The following is a 24,837-nucleotide window of genomic DNA, read 5'->3' on the forward strand; positions in this document are numbered from 1 at the left end:
CCCATTAAAACTAATTTTAAAGGGAAATATTTTTACTCATCCTAAAGAAATACTTTGTCAAAGCTAACAGGTTTGAAAAGATACTGTCTTAGGAAGTGTGTCCTGAAATAATATAATGAATAATGACAGTCTTAGAGTACATGAATCCTATTGGCTCCTTTTCAGTCACCAGAGTAAATAAGGGTAAAAAGAGAAAGTTACTAGGTCTCTTTGTTGGTCCTACTTCCTTGATAAGACTGAGGTGGTTTGCTCAATAACATGAGGTAAACCTGTGACCCATCCCTACCTTCATTTTATGATATGCTTACAAAAAACTACTTCAATATTCAGACATTTAAGCATTTAAGGATGACAGAAAAAAGTTCTCAGATTTAACCTGAACTAAATACCATTAAAAAGCTAAACCTATCAATGCTGGGTATAGAAGAAAAAGCAGACACAAATTAAAGGTATAGAAAACATAATAAGAGCAGAAAAAATTCCCAAGTCTCAAGAAAGAGATAGTCATAAGTTACCAGGAGCTTTCAGGACTCTATATAGACAAGAATACAAACAAAAAGGAGAAGAATGAAGCTGAAGCATTTTTTATTTAACATTAGGCATACACAACAAAAAAAATTAAAAAATTGAATGCTGGAAGACAGAACTGTCATGTCACCTAGACAGAGGCTAAGCCATCAGAACAATATCTCATTTCTCTACCCAAACTTTAAAGGCAAAGATATATTTCAATTTTGAAAGAAAATAACTGTCAAGCTAGATAAATATCCAGCATAACTATCATTCCTAATTGAAGGATAAACAAAAACCTTTTCTGATAAACAAAAGGAATTCATGACCACTTTGGCACTGTATAAGATACTTAAACAAATCCTGAATGCAGTAGTACCCATATGCACATTGAATAAAGCAGACTTTAAACCAAAGTTAGTCGGAAGAGACAAAGCAGATCATTTCACATTAATAAAGTGAGCAATAAATCAAGAGGATATAACAATTATATATGTATTAAATGTTAGCACAAACTAGTGGACATAAAAGCACAGATAGGTCTCACAAAATAACAGTGGGTGACTTTAATACTCCAATCTCACCAGTAAATATGTCCAGATAAAAAAGAAATAGAGGGGCTGGAAAGGTGGCTCGGTGGTAGAGTGCTTGCCTTGCATTCATGAGGCCCTGGGTTTGATTCCTCAGCACCACATAAGCAGAAAAAGCTGGAAGTGGCACTGTGGCTGAAGAACTGAGGGACAGCATCCAGGCCCAGGCCAAAAAAAAAAAAAGATTGCAAAAGAGAAATAGATAAGAAAAGTTCTGAGGAATTAGCCTAAATTATCTACAACTTCTTTCAATATTAGTCATGATGGGAAAATAATTATTTCTGGTAGTTTTCTTTTTATTTTCACACACAAGTATGAATTCTACTCCATTATTTCCTTTTTTTCTCCCAAAACAAAGAGAACTTGCAAAAAATACATTGTTGATAAGAAAAATTATTGTGGTTTTAGTTTTGATATATGAACAACACACATATAAATTAACTAATACAAATAAAGATAAATTAAATGAAAATTAAAATTGTAAAAGGAACATTGCTTTCAATTTACATGACAAATCTTGGTCCAGTACACAAGTGAGTAGCATTATTCATATTGTGCAAAAATATTCCTATAATCTACTATAATTAATCATCAAAGATACCATGGATGTACAAATATTTGCATCAACATTATCTCTTAGAAATAATTTTGTAACAATTTAATAAACGTTTTATAAATAATTTTACAAGTTATTGAATAACTGTAATATAGCAATGAAAGCTGCTTATAATAGTTATATAAAATGGCAAAAGAAACAAAAATTTGTTATAATACTGCCTTACTGTATTATTGGGTACTCATCAGAATGAAAAAGCATCCCTATCCTGTCTTGTGTGTTATCTTCTACACATGTACATAAACCCTGTTAAAGTTTACACACACATTTGCTGCACTAAACTTGGTAATGATGAACAGAGTCTGACCATTTATTTTATATAACAGAGACTAATCTTTTGTCATAGAAGCATTAATTCTAAAATCTTCTGTATGCAATCAAATGGGCTTGCCAGAATCAAACTGAAGCTTGGAAGGAGCAACTTATAATACTATGTGGACACTTATAACCCTATCTGAAGTACTGACCTTATATGCCTGCATGAGCATGTGGATGACACCGGAGGCACCATGGCACCAATGAACCAACCTATCTGTTTCATTACTTAATGAAGATGGATAATTCCCAGATCGAAATTTTTTGTGGCGCACATAATCAATACTAGGTTTCACCATTTCTGTCAAGGTTTCTTGGTCTACATTTGCTGCTGGCTGGAAAGACAGAAAAATTTAACAATTTATTTTTATTGATTTTTTTTTTGGTTGGTCATGGGGCTTGAACTCTGGGCCTAGGCACTGTCCCTGAACTCTGAGCTCAAGGCTAGCGCTCTACCACTTGAGCCACAGCACCACTTCTGGATTTTTTGCTTATGTGGTGCTGAGGAGTTGAACCCAGGGTCTCATGCATGTAAGGCAATCACTTTACCACTGAGCCAACCTTCCCAGACCTATGCAGTACTAACCACACAGGCCACAGCTGTAATAAGGTCTGTTTAACTATGTAGACCTTTTGACTTGGGCCCCAATTCTTCCTCTATTTAAACCTAATGCCCATGTCTGTACCTTCAAGATGGCTGAAGATGAACTAAAATACCATTTTCTTGTGGCATGCTTATGCCATATAATAAATCTCCTTTCTCTGTCCTTCATTGTATCTCTCTATTTGGTATGTAGTAGTGAATGTCCAAACTGGATACATTCCTTTCCTATCACTTTCCACTACATGTCATCTCTTGCTGGAATTCTCTCTCCAGACACAAGAAGAGAGCTGTACTGACTCTACAGCAACATTCCTTGTCCAGAAGGTAGCTCTAGACCATAAGGTTAAAAGCATAGATTGAAGTCATAATTGGGGCAGGTTTGTGTCTGTCTCATAATGTCAGCTCATAATTTATCAGGAGCAGGGATGACTGAAGGATAAGATCAAAACCACAACAATAATATCTTTAAAAATTTCAAACAGAGCTGACAGCAAACTGGGGGACTTTAAGACAAAGTTTCTTCCTCAAAATCAAGAGCCCTTTACACTCCCAATAAGGTTTTTTCCCCCCAATAAAAGAGTTCCTACTTCAATCAATCACAAGCTAGAAAAAGAATAGAAGACAAGTAATCTGGCTCAAAACTACATAAAGCTGGGCACCGGTGGCTCATGCCTGTAATCCTAGCTACTCAGGAGGCTGAGATTTGAGGATTATGGTTCAAAGCCAGTCCTGGCAAGAAAGTCCTGAGACTTTTTTTTTCTTTCCAAAGGAGTATTTATTTGTAAATAGTTGTTATTTTCTTTCTTAAAATAAATGTTTGAAGCTGTAGTCTTCAAGCCCCTCCATACCTACATCCATCCTGGGCTTATGCCTTTTTTTCTACACTTTCACTTTTTAATTTTTGTATATCTTTTTTACTATGTTGAAAATGAACTTACAACTTTGGGGGGCATGGAGGAGTTGGGGAGATGGGGCGGGAAGGGATAGTAGGTAGGTAATAATGCTTGATAGGAAATGTACTCATTACCTTACTCATTTAACTAACTCTTGAATCTCTTATCTCCAATAAACCACCAGAAAGTGGCGCTGTGGCTCAAGTGGTAGAGTGCTAGCCTTAGAGCTGAAGAGCTGAGGGACAGTGCCCAGGCCCAGAATTCAAGCCCCACAACCGACAAACAAACAAACAAAAACTATATAGAGCATGTACTCTTAGGAATTCACTTTAATCTATAAAGCAGAGTTTAAGCATCTTTGAGTCAAAGATTCAACTCAGCGTTTGTACTACAAATTAAATTCCCCTTTTATATATGAACTCATATATTGTAATGTGGTCACTGAATTAGTATTTCAGAGGACTATTATTTACCTGCATTAACATGTAGTAGATTCCAGCCATGCCATGGGCTGCTCCAACATACTGCTTTCTATGCCACTGATACAAGAGGGGGCAGCGCTCAGCTTTTCTTTCATCCCTTGACAAAGTCTTACCTGATTCAATAATAGCACTGACTACCTGCAGAAACAATGAGATTAACACAAATTTAAAAATCTTAAAATCTTACATGCATTTTAGTTCTGGTCTAATTAATAACAATATGTATAACAGAGAAATTGTTTTTGCTGAAAAGTACTGATGCCTTACTTGAGCCTATGAATTAACTAAAAATAGAAGGAAAACTTGGCATCTTTGCCTCCATCAGGGAGGGAAGGAAGAAAAAAGGGTGCGTGCGTCCATGTGCATGAGTGCATGCGCGCACACACACGCACGCGCGTGTGTGTGTGTGTGTATGTGTGTGTGTGTGTGTGTGTGTGTGTGTGGCAAGAGAGCAAAAGAGAGTGAGAGAGATAATCTTTTTTTTTTTTTTTGTCAGCCATGGGGCTTGAACTCAGGGCCTGGGTGCTGTCCTTTAGCTTTTATTTTGCTCAGGGCTAGCACTCCACTTCTTTGAGCCACAGTGCCATTTCTGGTTTTCTGGTGGTTAACTGGAGATAAGAATCTCATGGAAGGTGGCTGGGAAGGTGGCTCAGTGGTAGAGCGCTTGCCTTGCATGCCTGAGGCCCTGGGTTCTATTCCTCAGCACCATATAAGCAAAAAGAAAAAAGCCGGAAGTGGTGCTGTGGCTCAAGTGGTAGAGCGCTAGCCTTGAGCTGAAGAGCTGAGGGACAGCGCCCAGGCCCAGAGTTCAGGCCCCATGACCGGACCCCCCTACCCCTCCCAAAAAAAGGATCTTATGGACTTTCCTGTCTGGGCTGGCTTCAAACCCTGATTCTCAGATCTCAGTCTCCTGAGTAGTTAGGATTACAGGTGTGAGCCAGCAGTACCTGACAGAGATTAAATTTTTTTTTTTGTCGGTCGTGGGGCTTGAACTCTGGGCCTGGGCGCTGTCCCTCAGCTCTTCAGCTCAAGGTGAGCGCTCTACCACTTGAGCTACAGCGCCACTTCCGGTTTTCTGGTGGTTTATTGGAGATAGGAGTCTCACGGTCTCTCCTGCCCGGGCTGGCTTTGAACTGTGATCCTCAGATCTCAGCCTCCTGAGTAGCTAGGATTACAGGCGTGAGCCACCAGCGCCGGGCAGAGATTAAACATTTTTAAGCAGTAGTTAACAATGTTATTTTTATTTTAGAAATTAATAAATTTAGAGAGAGAAGAATCAGAAGACAATGCCTAAGTAGAAAAATGACAATAAGAAGCCTAACCAAGGAATCAAAAATTATTTGCTTAATAAGTTTTCTAAAAAAAAAAACCTAAACATCCCAGGTGCTAGTGGCTCAGGCCTATAATTCCAGCAGCTCAGAAGGCTGAGAACTGAGGATCACAGTTTAAAGACAATATTGGCAAGAAATCCCATGAGACTCTTACCTCCAATTAACCACCAAAAAAGTTATAAGTGGTAGCGACTAGTCTTGAGAAAGAAAGCTCAGGGATAATGTCCAGGCCCTGAGTTCAAGTCCTAAGACTGGCATACACACACACACACACACACACACACACACACACACACACACACACACACACACACACACACACACACACACACACACACACGCACGCGCACGTGCACACGCACTAATGAAAACAAAAAAGAGCTGGGGTTGTAGCTTAAGTGGCATAGTGCCTGCCTGGCAAGTACAAGACTCTGAGTTCAAACCTCAGTACCACCAAAAAGAAAATAAAAGTGTTCCAGACTTAATTGCTTTGTAGCTACATGGTTTTCCCAAAAAACTGGCATCTCCAGGACAGAACTATATTTTCAAGAAGCCAATGAATGAGGTCTGTTGGAGAAAAGGGGTTTTAGTTAAATCCAAAGGAAATCATGTCTGGAATTACTAAATTTCCAGTTTTTTCATATCCATGCTCCTCTCATCTTTTTAGAAACCTACTCTAAGTTTTAGATGAGAATCTAGTTACATTTGTTTATACTGTAGAAGGGCAGACCAAGACAGAAGATGGATTAAATTTCTAGCTTTTTCAAAGAGCTACTATTTGGTTCCAGTAAAACCAGCTGAATCAATAAAGGATGAAATGGGAAGGGGAAACAAAGGAGGATAAGAAATGTATTCATTATCTTGCCCACGTAATTGTAACCCCTCCATATGGTATTTTCACAATTAAAAAAAGGATGAAGAAGAATATAGATTTAAAATATACACACATACACACATATATGTATATGTATATATATATTCCTAAGAAGATACTATTTTTTTTTTTACCATTTTAAAAGTAAATCATACATAGAAGCAGAGTCCAGAAACAAACATAGCTTTGGGTACCCACAGGTTCAGAAACACAATATACCTCCTTAATAGCAGATTCACACACAGTTCCTGGGCCGATCTCTGTGTTCAGGTACAATAAGGCATATAGATAACCTGCCCGTCCATAAAGCAGTTCATCAGGAAGCTCTGACTCTTGGCAGATAACTGTTCTGTGAAGCTGCAAAAGTCTAACCAACAAGAAAAAGTCAGTTTTCCTAGCAAATACCTAATATATCTTTTGACCTGAAACAGTAATACTATCACTTTAGAAATTAACTCTTAGTCTTAAGTTAAAACTAAGATTAAAACAAAATGCCTTAAAATCCATAAAACAATGTTCTACAAAGTTCTACCTTTCACCAAACGCAAACTGACTGAGGTCAGTGCCAGACATAACCAGTGAGCCCTGCTTTCTGCTTCTTCAAGACAACAAACCGATCCATGCAATTTAAGTTCCTTAATTGTTCCCTTATTAGCATTACTACTCAGGTCAAAGTTGAACCTGAGATTAGTTATTCTTATATTATTCTCAGAAGTCTATAGGCCTAAAAAATTTATATGTATTGAGGGTGAACAAAATTTGTTAAGAAAAAATGGTTAAACCTCCTTAATTAAAGCCATGAGGCTCATGCCTGGGTCACACAGTCCATTAACATTCAAACCACTTCCTTCTCAGACAGAAAAATTTGATTAGATTTTTTCCCTCTTTTTATTATTACTAAGTGGTTGTATAAAGAGGTTATAATTCTATGTCAGGTTGGAGTATAATGCTTCTTGGTAAATGTCACTCCCACCTTTGTTCTCCCCCATTTTTCCCTTCTACCCACCCTCAAGTTAAGTAGTTAATTTTTCACATTCTGTACATTGAATATGACAGTTTGCTCATTCTTCCTCCCTGACATCCATGTGCCCCTCCCTTTTTTCCACCCCCCCAAAAAAAACCATTTTTCTACTTTTTGGTATTTATTTTGATAAACAATACTTTAGTTGTTCAGGTGTTATGCCTTTGTATTCTTCCTCTAGGTGTAACATCCTTTAGTCTGTGTGTAAATACACTGAGCCCTGTATATGTTACGATGCATAGTTGTATTTTAGATCTAACTTCCACATATGGGCGCAAATATGCACTGTTTGTGTCTCTGAGCCTGGCTTACCTCACTTAACATGATTTGTTCGAGGTCAATCCATTTCCCTGCACATGATATATTATTATTCTTTCTAATAGATGAGTAAAATTCCATTGTATACATGTACCACATTTTCTTGATTCACTCATCTGTTGTAGGGGATCTGGGCTCTTTCCATAGCTTGGTTACTGTGAACAGTGCATCAATGAACATGGATATGCAAACATCTATATGATATCCTGGCTTGTAATGTTCTGGGTAGATGCTCAAGAGTGGTATTGCTGGATCACTGGGTAGTTCAGTTTTTTGGTGCATTTCCAACCAACTTTGAAGTGGTTGTTTTAGTTTACTCCCACAAACAGTGTAACAGGGTTCATTTTCCCCCACATCCTTGTCAGCATTTGTTATTTTTGAGTTTTCTGTGCCGGCCACTCTTATTGGGTAAGATGGAATATCAGTGCTGTTTTGATTTGCATTTCCTTTATGGCCAGTGATGTCAAGCACTTCCTCGTGTGCTTATTGAACGTTCTTATTTTTCTGAGAAATCTCTATTTAGCTCTTTTGCCCATTTAATAATTATGCTACTAATTTTGAGGGGGTTTAGTTTCTTGTGCTCCCTGTATCTTTTGGATGTTAGGACCTTGTTGGACATTAACTGGGAAAGTTTTTCTTTTTAGTTCAGTAACCATGTCCTTTGCTGTGCAGAAATTTTTTAATTTGATATGATCCCATTTGTCAAATCTTTTTCCAATTTACTGTGTTCCTGAGACTTTCTCCAGAAAGTTCCTGTCTATGCAATAAGTTCTAATGTTCAGTAGGTTAGTTAAAAAATAGCTTATTTAAAAATATTCAAGTTCAAAATTAATATTTAAAATATTAAAACTGAAACATGAGTTTCAAATAAGAATTTGGCAATAACATTTCCAGTATAAAAAATCTTACTTTGTGTTGGGTGCTAGTGGCTCACTCCTATAATCTAACGATTCAAAAGACTGAGTTCTGAGAGTCACCCAGTCCAAGGCGCAAAATTCATGGCACTCTTATCTCCAATTAACCACCAAAAAGCCAAAGTGGCTCAAGTAGTAGAGCACCAGCCTTGAGGGAAAAAAATCTAAGGGACAATGCTTGGGCCCTGAGTTCAAGGACTAGTATCAGCACAACAACAATAAAATCTTACTTTGTGATGCACTCCCGAGACTCACTCTCACTTTTGAGTTTATGATAAATCACAGCTCCCACAGCAAGGGGACCAGCATCTCCACATAGGAAAGTGACTCTTCGACCATTCAGATTCCGAAGTGTCCTCTTCACATAATCCAGAGATCGGAGTAGGTAGGTCTGGTCACAGGTGACCCGGTATAGCTGCAGGTACAAAAGGGCTATGCCTGGAATAGAAAAGCATTACTACTAAAAAATTGTGGAGAGCTGCGGGAGCCACAACCAAAGACAGCCGCAAAAGCAACATTGTAGCTAAAATGGCGGGGCCGCGTGGTGCGTCTGCAACCTAAGATGGCGCCGGCTCCCGCCTTCCGTCTTCCGGGTGACGAGTGCTCTCTTATATGGCTATGACTTGGCTCCTAGTTTGCTTCCGTGTTTGCAGCCTTATCAGTATATGCTACATGGCGCTTCAGGATTGGCCATCCAGGAGGCTTATAACTGGAGCCCGGGGGGGCAGATGGGAAGGAGAAGCAGGAAGAAGCGGGCAGGAGAGAAGAAGCTGTAAACAAGGTCCTGAATAAACCGCCTGAAAGAAGAACCTGTTGTCGCGTCATCCTTGCCGGTGGAGGCGGTCGTGACAAAAAATCTTCAGGATATTATTTTGTAATCACAAGAAATTCCCTTTTATATATGAATACTCAATTTCTGAGGGGCAACATCAAAAAGTACATATATATCTTAGAAATGAAAAAAAGAGGTCAGAAAGATAGAAAAATAAAACAAACAAAAATCAGTGCCTTGCTAATTGACCTGGCACAGTGATTCAATGCCTTATTCTTAGACAAGAGAAAACATATCAAGGACCTACTCATCTGAAGTTTGTATTTGATTTTCTTTGTATCTCAAGCTAAATGGATTTTTTGCTTTAGTTCCCAGAAAAAAAATCATCTTTCATTTTATCCAAATTTAAGTAGTTACTTCTTTTGATTTTATATTTTCTACATTTTCTATTTTCACTCCCCCTGCCCCCAATTTTGTTTAGTGACCAAGCCATTCAGTTGATCAACTAACCAGTAAGGCAGATCACTCATTATGGAACACCTACCATATGCAGAAGACAGTTACCAGTACAGTGGATATAGTTATCATCTACCCAACTTTCCATTTCAGATTAAAGAATAGAACCAGATCTTTAAATGAACTACAGAAGAGGTCTTCATCTAAAAATGTTTGGAGAATGACCTGCATGGTTCTTAAAGAAACACAGTCTACACTGGATGCTGGAGGATCCTGCCTGTAATCTTAGCTATTCAGGAGGCTCTGCCTGAGCAGGAAAGTGATGAGACGCTTATCTCCAATTAACAACCCAAAACCAGAAGTGGAGCTCTTCTGTTTGAACTCCATGAGTATGTGTGTTCTAATTTTCAAAAAATAAAATTTGGATAACTTATGTAAGCATACAGAAAAACAAGAGTTAAAAGCTAAAGACTTATGAATTCAAAACATAATAGTCATTGAAAAAAACATACAAATAAGTATTCCCTGACTGACTGAGAAACTTCTCAAAACAGGATGCTAACTGGTAAACCTGAGGAACCCAACAGCCTATCATCATATGCAAGTATTTGAGAGCTTGTTTGGAGGTTCTAGCAGGGGAGCGCAGCTACTCGTATACCCTTGACCGAAGACCGGTCCTCCTCTATCGGGGATGGTGGTCCGCTTCGACCGAGCAAGCGCGCAGCTTCGGGAGGGACGCACATGGAGCGGTGAGGGAGGAAGGGGACACCCGCTTAGCCAGCCAGATCAGCCGAATCAACCCTGGCGATCAATGGGGTGAAAGATGTCGCAGCCAGATCACCCTCACATCCTCATATGCAAGTATTTGAAAGTAAAAAGAGGACAAATAAAATGGTCATTATGTTTTATAATTTTGTTGTTGTTCAAAAGCAGACTAGATAAGATGAACTTTGGCAACCAGGCATAGAAGTAAGGCATAAAGAGATGAATGAGCTTATGTTTTATAATTTTGTTGTTGTTAAAGCAGACTAGATAAGATGAACTTTGGCAACCAGGCATAGAAGTAAGGCATAAAGAGATGAATGAGCTAACAGTCCTGATTAGGTTTCAGTCTCTGGTCAGTTTGTGCCCTAGACTGTGAATGTCACTGTCCCCTGTCTGCTCCCCCACCCCCCTTTTCCCCTCCTTCTGCAAAAGGTGTAAGGATATCCTCCAAAACTCAGTGCAATGACTTGGTAGAGCTCCTGGGAGAACAAAAGTGTAATGCCCTTATGACTAGATATCCCTGGAATTCTTAGCTCTCAGATTTGTCCACAGTTATCATCCAAGAATTTGTCAGTTTTCCTGTTGTCAAATGAAAATTAGGGAAGGTCACTGTTTCGGATTGAGCTTCTGCATGAGGCCCCAGGAGAGCAGACCAAACCAATATGGAGTCACTTATGCAGAGGCAGGACAGACTAGGTACATAGAACATGAGAAATAGAAATCAGAATTCAAAAGTAAGCATTATATTGATGTTGAAGCTGACTAGAAACACACAGCACTGGTTTCTTTTCTTTCAACTTCAGACTACTTCCCTAAGTAGTGTAACAAAGACCTCCCCTATCCAACTCTGGTCTTATTTCACCTACAGATGAAATAAGCATACCTTCAAGAAAATATCCCAGTTTGTTCCCTCCTTCTTTGGAAAAGTGGTCATTAAAAGTCACAAGAAGCAGAAGTCTAAGGATCCAGAATTAACTAGCTACACTGAAGGTCTCCAGGCCAAGCTGATAATAATGGAACACTGCATAAGGATTGAGATATACTAGGTGTCTAGGTCAAAGGAGATCATTTTTCTTAAGGATGGTAGAAGTGAGGGGATTCCCTCCCCCTCACTTTTCCAGGTCATTTGAGTTCTTCCTTTCCTATGCTTTGCCTATGAGGCATATCTGTTCTTTTCTCTACTTGCTGTTAAGTCTCTTGCCCTGCATTTCTGCTGAAACCTCTTTTTTTTCTGCAGAAAACTTAAGGGCTGAATAGAAGACTCCCTTTTCCTTCTTTCAGGGAACCTCAAGACCCTCACCAACCATTAGTGTCAATGGTAAATATTACATAATCCAAAACTTTGAGGAATCAGAGAGAGCTATTATTCCTGGAAATAGGAGATGCCAGCTTACCTTACTTAGCCTACTAAGCAAAGTCCTCTAAAAACCCCTCCAAAACTTCAAGTGCCATTGCCAACTGGGATTTGGAGCTGTAGAATGGAATTTCCTTGACTTATGAATCTATGATCCATAGCTCAAAGCAACTTGATCTATGGAATGTCTTGTCTTTTGGCACTACTCTAAGTACTGGTTCCTGGTTGTTGGGGCAAAGTAGTTTGCACTTTGTGGCTACCCTTCTCTGATGATCTAAGGGAGTTGATTTTTCAATTTGTTCAGTTTTTTTTATGATACAATGATGACTTCTAAACTTCTTATGTTCCTTTTAAAGAGTTTGTCCCAATCCTCTGAAAATAACTCCTAGCCTATTACTGTGGGAAGGTAGGATGAACTCTGCCACTCCTGGATGCTTATCTGCTTTGGCTTTCCATAATCCCTTTACTCTTCACTCTAGTGTGTCATAGTTTTGCTGAAGGAATAAACCGTGGATGCTGTATTCATTGCTCTTATTTGTATAAGGAGAAAAGATGGAAAGGCAGTGACTTGAGCTAAATCCATACTTCTATCTGAATTCCAAAGCCCTACTATTATTTTGTTGGTTTTTTTTTTGGAGGGAGGAGACATCCTAGGGCTTGAACTCAGGGCCTGGGTACTGTCACTGAGCCTTTTTGCTCAAGGCTAGCACTCTACACTTGAGCTACAGCTCCACTTCTGGCTTTTTTGGAGCTTAGTTGGAGATCAGGGTTTCACAGTTTCCTGCCCAGGCTAGCTTTGAACCACAATCCTTAGATCTCAGCCTCCTGAGCAGCGAGGATTCAGGCGTGAACCACAAGTATCTGGTCTCAAAGCCCTACTATCTTAAACCATTAAAACTAAATCCTCCATGATGATTCTACCTACCATGATTCCAGAAGATGAGGATTTTTAAGAAAGTTCATGACCAGAGCTTCTAGTGACATCATTCTCTTAGTTTATTATAAAGTTCTCTCAATGACTTAGATGCACAGTCTGATTGATTCTTAACAGTCAGGGAATTAAAAACTCTTTTCAACAGAGGAAATGCCATAAGTGAAAGACTTTTTAGAGAAATCTGTGCTACTAATAGCTATATAATTTTTTCCTCTCTAAATGTATTTTCCTCCCAAATATATTCTTTGAGTTTACTTCTGGTTAACCAAAAACGACTAATTCTATATTCAGGATAAATTTCTTTGGCTTTGTAAATGAACTGGGTTCAAGTGTGTCTGGATTTAGAAATCTGAAACATAAATTAATTCTAATATTACTATGTAACTACTATATTCATAAAAGGCAAATAAATACCACTGAAATGAACATAATTACTAGAAATAGAAACAGAATTTAAAATTATTAGGACTATTATGTTTGGTTATATATCACAAAACTAGGTGTCAATTCATGGTGGCTCTAACACATTATAACTCTTTTAGCTATTTATTAATTTGGCAAGAATAGGTTCTAAAATTATATGTAAATCATCTTTAGCAATTTAATCAGACTTTAGTCTAATCCCTGAGAATAAGATCTCTTTTTTCTTTTTAAATAAAATAAGCCAAATAGTTATTATAATGTTCTACCTATCTGTTACAACAGTATAAACATAAAAATTAAAGCAACTGAATTTTTAAATGAAGAAATTTTTGCTGTTATTGTGAAGTGTACTACTAATAACTTATTTTGCTGTTATAACTAAAATGAAAGTTAAAACCATTTTTGTATAAATGATACAAACAATACAAGAAATAGGGAAAAAGATTGAGAGACACCAGGGAAACCATTCAAAGTTGTTGCAAATGCTTAAGCAACAACAACAGAAAAAGAAGAAGAAAAAAACACAACCAATATAAAACTTGATCTTAAGGTAAATTTGTTCTTAATACACATTTTCACATCTATATGTTAGATTATGTAAATGTTATGAAAATATGACACATTTCCTATTAAAGACCAGAAAACATTTTTTAAAGAAATAAAACCCCAAAGCATCTCATCAACGAAGATATAGTTCAAGATTTCATTTCAAGTATATAATTCATTACCATTTTCGAAGAAAAGAAAATTTCAAAGTCAAGTGAAAAGAAAATTTCAAGGCCAATTGTTACATCTCATAATCCACAAATAAAGCACATCAGCTACTCATATTCCACACTCTTACCGGTCCAGCCAGTGTAAGCAGAGCAATCATGAGGGTCAGCTGTCTTGAGTCCTTCTTCCATTTGCTGTAGAAGATCTTTGATTTTGGTCTGGATCCTCCTTACGAAGCTATGAATAAGCTAAGAACCAAAAAAAGAGAGATTTATTATGTTTGTACATGAATAGGACAATGTTGTAATAAAAAATTATACAACTTATATCTTATTAGGCCAATTTCAATGCCTCTTTAGCTAGAGCCTACCCTGGTTTTTTATAAGGCTAATATACAACAAGTATAGCCTGTATGGATTACTCATAAGTAGTATCACAAAAAATAATTTATAGAAACCAAAGAAAAAAGTAGAAAGGAAAAATAATCAGATGATTTGACTACAAACACATTTTAGGTTCTGTATGGTAAAGAAAGAAAATGGTTTTAAAAATTAATGACAAAGAAGAAACAATTGCAATATAAATATCATAAATAAAAAGGATAGAGCAGTCAGTGTCAGTGGATCATGCCTGTAATCCCAGCTACTCAGGAGGCTGAGATCTGAGGGCTGCAGTTTGAAGCCAGACTAGGGTGAGAATCTTATCTCCAATTAACTATCAGAAAGCTGAAAGTGGAGGTACAGCTCACATGGTTGAGCACCAACCTTGAGCAAAAAAGCTAAGGGACAGTACCCAGGACCTACTTCAAGCCCTAGTACTGGTACACGTACATGCACACGCACACACACACACACACACACACACACACACACACACACACAAAGATATAGACACATACTATATATACTGTATATATGTGTATGTATGTATGTATATATATAATAGGAATAAATCCTAAATTATATAAGAAAAGCAAATGTACAAAAATATTAAATTATTTGATGACTAATGAAATACAAATAAGTACCATAGTTTACCTATCAGATTAATAAAAAGGAAAATTTTGCAAAAACTAAGTCCCAGAGTTCCTAAATGCCTAAAAGCCTTATTCACTACTGTAATTTTTTTTAAGAGACATGTATAGCATTTTAAACTATTCAGTTGATAGTGTTAGGATCCTTTCCACCTTCATTGATTTTTAAAAGCCTACTGTTTACATCAATTGCTTAGGGTCTTAAAATCTGCTATGGAAGCCAGGTACCATAATCCTAGCTACTCAGGAAGCTGATATCTGAAATTTAAGAATGTGGTTCAAAGCCAGCCCAGGCAGGAAAAGTCCAAGAGACTATTATATCCAGTTAACCACAAAAAGCCAGAAGTGGAACTGTAGCTCAAGTGGTAGAACACTAGCCTTGAGCAAAAGAGTTCAGTGCCAGTGCCCAGGCCCTGTGTGCGCATGCACACACACACACACACAATTTGCAACAGTTGTGGAATTGTTTAATTTTACTTTTGTCTTACTTTTATTTTTTGTGCATGGTGAAGCTGTTATTAGGCACTCATAAATTTATGACTTAAAATTTCCTTGACAAATTGACCCATATTCATAATCAGATGTATTCCCTGTGAGGCTGTAAAGAAAAATGTCTGTGTTTCAGTGTAATTAGGGCTTTCAGGGAAATTTTATTCAAATTTGGAATTCTGGAATGAAATTAAGAATTAATTGAATACTGACTATACAGTGAGAATTTCAGAAGTTTACTTTACTCTGGTGGTACATGTTACACATTTCCAAAGAGGGTACGAAAAACTAGACACCTCTAACTCGTAACATTGCATGCAACAGACTTGTCTTTTGCACACAGACATTCCAAAGGGTTAGAAGTTAGGCAATTTCCACTGAAATTCTCTCAGAGGAGGATAGGGAGAAAATTGCCTTTAGTTTCTATCTAAGTGTTTACTGTTTATCCTTGCTCTTTCATGCTTGGAACCAACTCCGGGAGCTAACCTCTGCTAGATTCAAACTTTTCTTCTGCAGCTTCCTCACTTCTCTTAGGCTTCATGGAATTGAAGAAACTCAGGGCCTTACTCTGGGTTAAGTTTTGGCTTAAGAAAACATTTGTACTCATCTGATCTTTTATCCAGACCACTAAAACTTTCTTCATACCAGCTTTAACATTCATGTGTTCAATAGAGTAGCACTTATAACTTCCTTCAAGAATATTTCATAGGTATATATTTAAATTTAAATTCCTAGTCAATCATAATGTTAAAATAATCTTCTTTTGTAGGGTTGGGGACCCTGTGGCCTGAGCATAAAGACCCATAAAATCATTTGGTATACAACAGACAAACATATGCTTCTCATTGGCTATTGACTATACATCTGTCTATATTGATAATTTTGTATTGCTTGCGATTAGTGATTTTTATAAATGATCAAATGATCCTTGGGATAAGAAATGTTCCCCACTCCTGTACGGGAAAAGATGAGCTAGAAATTGAAGGCGAATGGCAAGTTTTTGAACATCATTAAATTGGGCTGTAGGCATGGGTCAAGGGGTACAGCTCTTGATTAGTAAGTGTGAGGCACTGGATTGAATCCCTATGACTAAACAACAAATATCTTTATAAAGATGCTTACTTATGAAAGGATAAAGACACTACACAAATAAATGTAGTAAAATTGAATATAGTCCATGACATATCACTATTCTCTAGGATAATGCTAACCAAATAATAGATTTCACTTTATCAATTTTTGATGACTTGAAATACTTCCTACAGTTTTGATGATAGTATGAATGTATTTTGCTTTGATAATAAATATAGCAACAAGAATGACTGTCTGATTCCCCATTCAATCACTTAATAACTTTTTATGCCAAGTTAATCAACTTAAGTCTCCTGAGTCTTGTCCTTTGGATCCTATTATAATCAAAGAGATGCAGAATAATCTTTGAAAAGAAAGTCCTTTGAATAAGTCTTGAAAAGAATAAAAATTGAAGTACAACTTAATAGAGCCCACAAGGTAGTACCTGGCTCACATCTATTCACTGTAACTGTTAAAAAAATCAGAATTATGTTTATATTCAGAACAATGATTGCATTTATGCCCCAGAATAGTCATTTTCTTTGCTACACTCCCTTATGAGAAAGGGCAGTCATGTGAAACTTCTCACCAATTATACCAAAGTATAAGTCTTCCAGAAGAACCTGGAAGATTCTTGTTTTTCTTGATCAAAACAAAAAACACAGGACTCACTTTCTTGGTTTTTCTCCCCTCCCCCTGCTGAAAACTTGGGCATGACATCTGTTGCTACAGCTGCCATCTTGTACTATAAATACAAAAACAGATATGACAGAAAGACCAAAACAACTGCATAAACACTAGGATTTCAGCTAATCAATACCAAAAATTGTTTACTTCTAAACCGCTTGGTACATGAGGAAAAATAATCTAATTAAGACATTGCTAAACTGTCAACTTCTTTTTATCTCCCATGGTGCTATGGTTTGAATTTCAGACCTTGAGCTTACTAGCTTGGCACTCTGCCATTTGAACCATGCCCCAGCCATACTTTGTGATGATTATTTTAAGACGGAGTCTAAGTGGATTTTCTGGCCAGGTTGGCCTTAAACTACCATCCTCTGGACCTTAGAGAAGGATTACAGGCATGTGCCACTGGCCCTTGGCTCAAGGGTTCTGTGTCTTATAGTGAATATAAACTTAACTCACATTCATATGAAGTCAGCTCTCATACTATTTCAAAGCATATGCTGTAAAACCTGAATTTCTCACAAATGCTATAAGAGAGAGAGAGAGAGAGAGAGAGAGAGAGAGAGAGAGAGAGAGAGAGAGAGAGAGAGAGAGAGAGAGAGAGTGTGTGTGTGTGTGTATAAATTTATTTTAATTTTTTTTTTGCAGAGCTGAGAACTGAATTCAGAGCCTGGCAAGTGTTCTTCCACTGAGCTATATCCCCAAGCCCAGTAGTATATTTTTAAGGCATATTTTACTCTAGTTCCCTTTAATACATGGCAAAATGTCATTGCAAACCTTTATCCTTTGCTCTAAAATACAATTTCTAATCCTTTTTCCCCTAAATATCTTTATCTTACTATATAAATGAGATTTATAATTTGTTTATATTGGAGCTGAAGTCTCCTAAACAGAGGAAGTTGCCAATGCTAATCAATTCTGTAACTATTTGCATTTGATGGAGATTATTGTACCAAGAGAAATTGTAACTGGTTCATCTAATTAAGTAATGGTATTATTATAAAAATAACTTTAAGTATTCAGCACTCAGGTGCTCAGCAGTAAGAGTTTTACATGATATTTCCATCAGTCTTCTCATTATCCACTAATTCTCAGTTTTTTAGGTAAGAAAGTGATCTTACTTGAGGATACATCACAAAAGAAGACAGAGCTCGGGGCTGGGAAGGTGGCTCAGTGGTACAGTGCTTGCCTTGCATGCATGAGGCCCTGGGTGCTGAAGAGCTGAGGGACAGCGCCCAGGCCCAGAGTTCAGGCCCCATGATGGGACCCTCCCCCACCCCCCCCAAAAAAGACAAAGCTCTTGTCTTTTTATTTTATTTTATATTCGAATTTATCTTTAGAATTTGAGACTTGCACCTTTACTCACTCAAACTATACGAATATGAGTATACATGCTACATACAATGTATACTTTTGGAGTTATTATCTCTTAAATAGATTTTATTTTTCTACATGGTAGACTACATCTCATATTCCAAATGATGCATATTTCATTCATACTTATGACAAGATTTTATTTCTCCTCCTGACAGTGTTTCTTCATGGCAATAAATCTTAGAATTCATATGGAAGCTGGGTGCCTGTGGCTCATACCTGTAATCCTACCTACTACTCAGGGGGCTGAGATCTGAGGATCATGGTTTAAAGCCATCTGAGTAGGAAAGACAGTGGGACTCTTACCTCCAAATAACCGCCAGAAAACTGAAAGTGGAGCTGTGGCTCAAAATGGTAGAGTACTAGCCTTGAGCACAAAAACCGGGGGATAGTACCTGAGCCCTGAGATTCAGCCCCAGGACTGGCACGCACGCACACGTGCACGCGCGCATGCACACACACACACACACACACACACACACACACACACACACACACACACACACACACACACACACACAATCAGATGGAAGAGATTCCTTGGTAAGAAGATGAGAAAAAGAGCAGGAGCAGGGGAGTGAGCCAGACAGATAAAAGAGAAAAGGACAGGTACAAAGACAATGGGTGATAAGTACACAAATTACCCCAGTGTATTCTTGACAAAATGCCTTGGGAAATTAAGTTCATCCTTAGCCAATACACATTTTCCATGGATTTCACAAGAATAATTAAATAGAATAACTATTTCCAAATTGGTCATTTCCTCGTGTAGCTATACGGAAAGAATGCTGAAACCATCCCCCTCTCCAAGTCACATTAAAGAGACATTACTTGAGTCCCATCTCCTCCCTAGTACCCCCACCTCCCATGGCTACTCCTTATGGCTAATTATTAATCAGTTTGAGGTATGGACTTCTCTCTAGGGTAGAAAACCTTAGAGCCAGTTCTAACCAAATTGAGCCTGACCTTTGCACGACAAATGTCTACTTAAGGTTTCATGCATATAGGTTGAATCTTATGCATATATTTAAAACTACGGGATCAGATCCTTTCCAAAAATCTGTCAAGTCATTTGTCAAGTCATCTGTCCCTCACTTCCCTAAGAACAGCCCACTACCATTACTATTAACTTCTCCCATACCTACTGGACCCTAGAAAGCTGAAATTTTCTTAATCATGCATACTCTTGAGCTACTTAGCTCAAGCCAGCCATTTCCCTTAACTGTGTAGTTTCTCTCTATTAAAGTCCACATGTCCATGCCATTTAGTTCATTTTGGTTTATTTAGTTTGGTTTCTTGCAGTGTTGAGGCGACTGACATTAAACCAGAATCCTCCTACCTCCACTCTCCAGTATTACAAGAATTATAAGCCTGCATCATCAGACCAGCTTTTTTTTTTTTTTAATAAGTTCTCATTTTACTATTTATTCAGTGACCTCTAATAGTGTGATTTTCCAAGATCTGCTTTCCAAGGAGCTGGGATTGCACATGATCCACTACACCTAGCATTGTAGTCATTCTATTTATTTATTTACTATGGGTTATGTATGTATTCCTGTATGTATGTACGTATATATTTAGGATAGGGTCTCACTATGTTGCCCAGGCTATCCCTAAACTCCTGCGCTCAAGTGATCCTCCTGCCTCAGCCTATTAGATAAATTATCTGCATGGGGGGGGTGTTCATTAATGAGGAAAAAATTGCATTTCTTTGAGCAGTTGAAAAGCACTGATTTCTTTATATTTGCATACTATATTAAGATGTTAAATAAATTTAGAAATTAAAGAGCATCCACTTTTAAACAAAGATATAGAAAATTAAATAATTTCAAGATAAGTTGGGCGCTGATGGTTCATGACTGTAATCCTGGCTACTCAAGAGACTGAGATCTGAGGTTGGATTTTTAAAGCCAGCCTGGGAAGGAAGGTCCATAAGACTCTCATCTCCAATTAACCATCAAAAAGTTAGAAGTGGCACTCAACAAGAGCCAGTCTTGAATGAAAAAGTTAAGGGACAGTGCCCAATTCCCAAGTTCAAGCCCCAGTTACCACCACCACCACCACCACCACCACCGCACCCCCTCCATGCTCCCCCCCATACTTATAAGACATTTCCAATAACTTAAGATTATGCTGAATTGTAAATATCAAGTAGAAGTTTGTCTGATATCATTTTTCTATGGAAAAAATCCAGGAGAGAAAAACTAGGAGAGAGTAAAGGAAGGAAGAGGTGACATTGTCCAAAAGGAAATGTACTTATTACCCAATTTAGGACACAGTAACCCCTCCGTACATGACCTTTATAACACAGAAAAAGATTTAGTTTGGAAAAGTTTGAAAATCCTTCAGATCTATTAAGTCTTTCAGAATTGGTTTTATGTACCATTTTGTTCTCAATCCTGTGCTATTCACAATCCATGTTCTCTAGCCAGGCTCATTTCTTGGCAGTCTTCTGATATGGTGTGAAATCTCTGAAGTCTTTGCCTATGCAGCTCTCTACCTCCACCTGGCGACTCACCACATATGCTTCAAGGGCAACAGAAATGCCATCTTTACCTGAAAAGCCTTCCCTGGTGCCAATGGGCAAGATTCTCTCTCCTCCCTTGTACTTTCATGATATATTTACATAATCTCACTTACTGTAACACTTTTTGCTCATTTTTGGTGGGTACACTTCCAGCAAGTTCCACTGGCACAGTATCACAGACATTACTAGCCAATGGGCTATAGTCATGCCTTCTTCAGCCTTATGATCTCAGCCTTGGTTCAGGTTCTGAATGTCCTAGATTGACATTCTGTATACCCCTTCTGTTGACTGATAGTATATTACTTTTGAAGTTGAAAGCAGATTCTCCTAATTCCACTTGAGATTTTAAAATGGCTGCAGCTTTTTGTCAGTCAGCTGACCTATAATATGAAAGTCTGGATACCCAACCCTCAGGTGTTATGGAAGAAATAAGTGTTCACAGAGTCACTGAGCTTGGGGGAAAATTACTACATGGTACAAGGTAAGTAGTAAGAAGAGTCTGTTTCCTAGGTGTCCTCTCAGCATAGGGCTACACTTCTACCCTGTATTAGCATATTCTCAAAAGTTCTCTTTACAACTGAGGCAGTCTCATTGCTCCAGTCTCATTCTGATTAAGAAAATTTCTTTGTACTAATTCTACCTATTAAATTCTGTGGGATTTCTATCCCAATTGGACCTTAATATACACTAAATAAGGCTGATACAGTACAAAGAAGAACTTGAACTACTACTTGGGCCAGCCATGATGGTTCACATCTGTAATCCCAGCTACTGCGGAGGTAGATTGGTAGGATGGTAGTTCAAGCTTAGTACAGAAAAAAGGTTATTAGGAGCCCACTTCAACAAATAAGACAGGGATTAGAGAGCATGCTTTTAATCCCAGCTACATTGAAGTTGTAGGTAGGAGGATTGTACTCCAAGATGGACCCAGGAAAAACCAAAACCCTATCTTAAAAAAAAAATAACTTAAAAGACCTGACTGAATCAGCAGAGTGCTTACCTTGTAAATCTAGGCCCTGAATTCAAGCTCAAGTACCACCAAAAAAAAGAAATGTATTGGCTTAATCATGATTTACCTCTAGGAGCAGGGCTCAATTCCCCTGAAGCCTATGGCTGTAACAATTTCAAATAAAGCAAAGAAAGGAAATCACTTTTTTTTTTGTGGGTCATAGGGCCTGAATTTAGGGGAAAAAGCTATTACTTTGAGCCAGAGCTCCATTTCCAGTTTTCTGGAGGCTAACTGGGGATAAAAGTTTCACAGCCTTTTCTGCTTGGGTTGGCTTTGAACTGTAATCCTCAGATCTCAGCCTCCTGAGTAGCTAGGATTACAGTTATGAGCCACCACGTTGGCTAGAAAATGACTTTTAAGATAACTATTACTAGTATTTGCCACACAGAGCTTCTAGAATTAAAGAAACATTTATTAAACTGATTAGCTGCTTTTCATAACAGTTGGAGCCAGGTTGCAAAAAAAAAAAATACTACAAAAAGCCTACTTACGGAAATACATTAGAAGAATCAGACTATTCATTATAGCCAAAAGATGGAAAAAAATACACACACACACAATGGAGTGTTATTCATCCCTAAAGAAGAGTGCATTGTTTGCAACAAAATAGATAGAAATGGAAATCATGTTAAGTGAAATAACGCAGACTGAGAAAGACACATACTGAATGTTCCAGTAATAAAAATCTAGAACTAAAAAAAAGGGGGGGGGGAATCCTTGACAATATAGGCATAAGAAACACTTTTCTAAATAGGATTCCAAGTGCTAAAGAAATAAGAGTAAGCAATGACGAGGATGAATGTATCAAATCGAAAAGCTTCTGAACAGCAAAAGAATGACCCGAATGGAGTCAAACCCGCACAACCCACAGAATGTGAGAAGACGAAGGACGGTTTAGGGATGAGATCAAGAGGGGCGGAGGGGAAAGGGAAGGGAGTCACGGAGCCCCAGGGGGTGGTGGGGGCGACCGGACAGGCACGACGCACACTCTCCGGAAAAATGCAGAGAGAACAGGTGGTCTTTGTGTGAGTCCTGCAGTTCTAGAGGCGGGGATGTGCCCGCAGGTTTCGGCTGGTAATAAAGTCTGCCTGTCTCACTGCCGCTACCACAGTGACAGTCACTTCCTGAGGTCCAGACACAAAGCGTGTTTCAGAGCGTGGTGCGCCCAGACAGCTTCTCCCGGCGCTACCGAGACAACAAGGTCAGGGGCTTTGCAGGCCGTCTCCTTGACAACCGACCAGCCCAGGGCCCTGGACCCAGAGCGCCAGACTCCGACAAGACGAGGCGTGGCGCGCCCCGGTGACGTCAGCACGCCGCTGGGCGGAGCGGGTGGACGCTACCATTTGTTGCCCCCCCCCCCCCACCATCTGGCGGGGCCGGGCCCAGGCGGCCGACTCACCTTCCCGTCCTGGTGGAAAGGAAGGCCGCTTTCATCCGTAGGGGGCGGGAGGCGGGCGCAGCCGGTCTCTTCCACCGCTCCGGTGACGAACCCGGAGGCGGCGGCGGCGGCCTCGTAGTCCGGGAAGGGATTGGGGAACGCTCGCTCCTCCATCTCTGCCTCCCCTCCCAAGTGCAGTTTCAGCCTCTTGGACATGGTCTCGCCCATGTCCGCCGCGCGCGCTCTCCCGGCGCCGGGCGGGACGGCGCGCGAGCCGGGACAAACCTCCCGCGAGGCGTTTCCGCGGGAGCGACGCCCCGCGCGGCCCGGCTGTCGCGCGCGCCCACCGCCTCCCCCCCTCGGGGACCCCCGCGGCTTGGGCCAGTGGCTTCCTCAGGAGGACCGGAGCGGCGAGCCGACGGGGCGGGTGGGGCCTCGACGCTGGCTGCAGCTGGGCGACCCGACCAGCCTCCCCAGGGGTGGCCGACACATCTGGCCGCAGCTGGTGGCACTGCACGTGGTGCCTCGGCCGGGCAGCCCCGCCGGGAGGAGCGGGACCTCCAGTCCTCCGCCGCCGCTTACGGTCCGCGCGCCCCCAGCCGCCTCTTCCTCCCCGGGCCGCGGCCGCTCTGGCCGCCGGCGAGGTCCGAGGCCGCGGGCGGCCCGCCGATCCCGGTCGCTGCCCGCGCCCCGCAGCACCGCGTCTGGAAAATGCTCCGGGGAGTGCACCTCGCTTCTTAAAGAAAAGCCAGTGGCCGTGAGGGGTACGTTCCTGCAAGGGAAGAGAAAGATAATCTGTGAAGAGTGGGTTGTCATTCAAGGTGTGTCCGGGGAAGCGCAGCCCCGGACGCTCCACCGTCCATCTGCATTTTCACCGGCCCGCCGCCGCCACCGCCGCCGCCGCCGCCGCCCAGGTCCTCGGTCCCTGGTGTTGCACCAGTCACTGGGATCACAGCAGTTGTGTCAAATATATTTATATTTTTAAAAAATCCTACAGAAAAGAATCTGAAAACCCCCTTTAAACATGCAAAGGATAGTCTCCCGTGGGAAGTGGGGTGGTGGAGATACAGTCCCTCCCATTCATCACCATTGGGAGGGGGGGTGTCTTGGAGGAGGAGCCACAGGCTTCTCTCCCCCCCCCCCATTTTGTTTCCAGTCCCATCGATTTGAATACATGGGCATCTAATGGAACAGCGATGATACGACAGTATACATAATCATCTACATATTTGGTTGACCACAGAAATAACTTCAATATTAATTTCACGGGCTGAGGGAATAAAACACAAGCAACTAGAGCCTTGCATTTATATAATCACAGCAGATAACTTCACAATCTTACCCATTCTCTGTTCTTCCTGCTATTTTTTGTTGTTGTTGTTT

At 39.8% G+C, this 24,837-nt stretch overlaps 1 protein-coding gene across 1 annotated transcript in view; it reads right to left on the minus strand.

Annotated features, from left to right (window-relative positions):
• Lancl2 (LanC like glutathione S-transferase 2) overlaps positions 1 to 24,528 on the minus strand; it is a 36,373-nt gene extending 11,845 nt beyond the window's left edge. Inside the window, exons 1-6 of the mRNA XM_069995960.1 lie at positions 23,476 to 24,528; positions 14,017 to 14,134; positions 8,699 to 8,906; positions 6,435 to 6,582; positions 4,002 to 4,148; positions 2,184 to 2,366 (exon numbers count right to left, since the gene is read on the minus strand). Coding sequence (XP_069852061.1) covers positions 2,184 to 2,366; positions 4,002 to 4,148; positions 6,435 to 6,582; positions 8,699 to 8,906; positions 14,017 to 14,134; positions 23,476 to 23,682 — 1,011 coding nt within the window. The 5' untranslated portion in view covers positions 23,683 to 24,528. The remainder of the gene's footprint in view (positions 1 to 2,183; positions 2,367 to 4,001; positions 4,149 to 6,434; positions 6,583 to 8,698; positions 8,907 to 14,016; positions 14,135 to 23,475) is intronic.
• Between the last annotated feature and the right edge of the window lie 309 nt (positions 24,529 to 24,837).

This window comes from Dipodomys merriami, unplaced genomic scaffold (assembly GCF_024711535.1).
Source record: "Dipodomys merriami isolate MVZ:Mamm:240054 unplaced genomic scaffold, mDipMer1.0.p SCAF_5, whole genome shotgun sequence".
NCBI lineage: Eukaryota > Metazoa > Chordata > Mammalia > Rodentia > Heteromyidae > Dipodomys > Dipodomys merriami.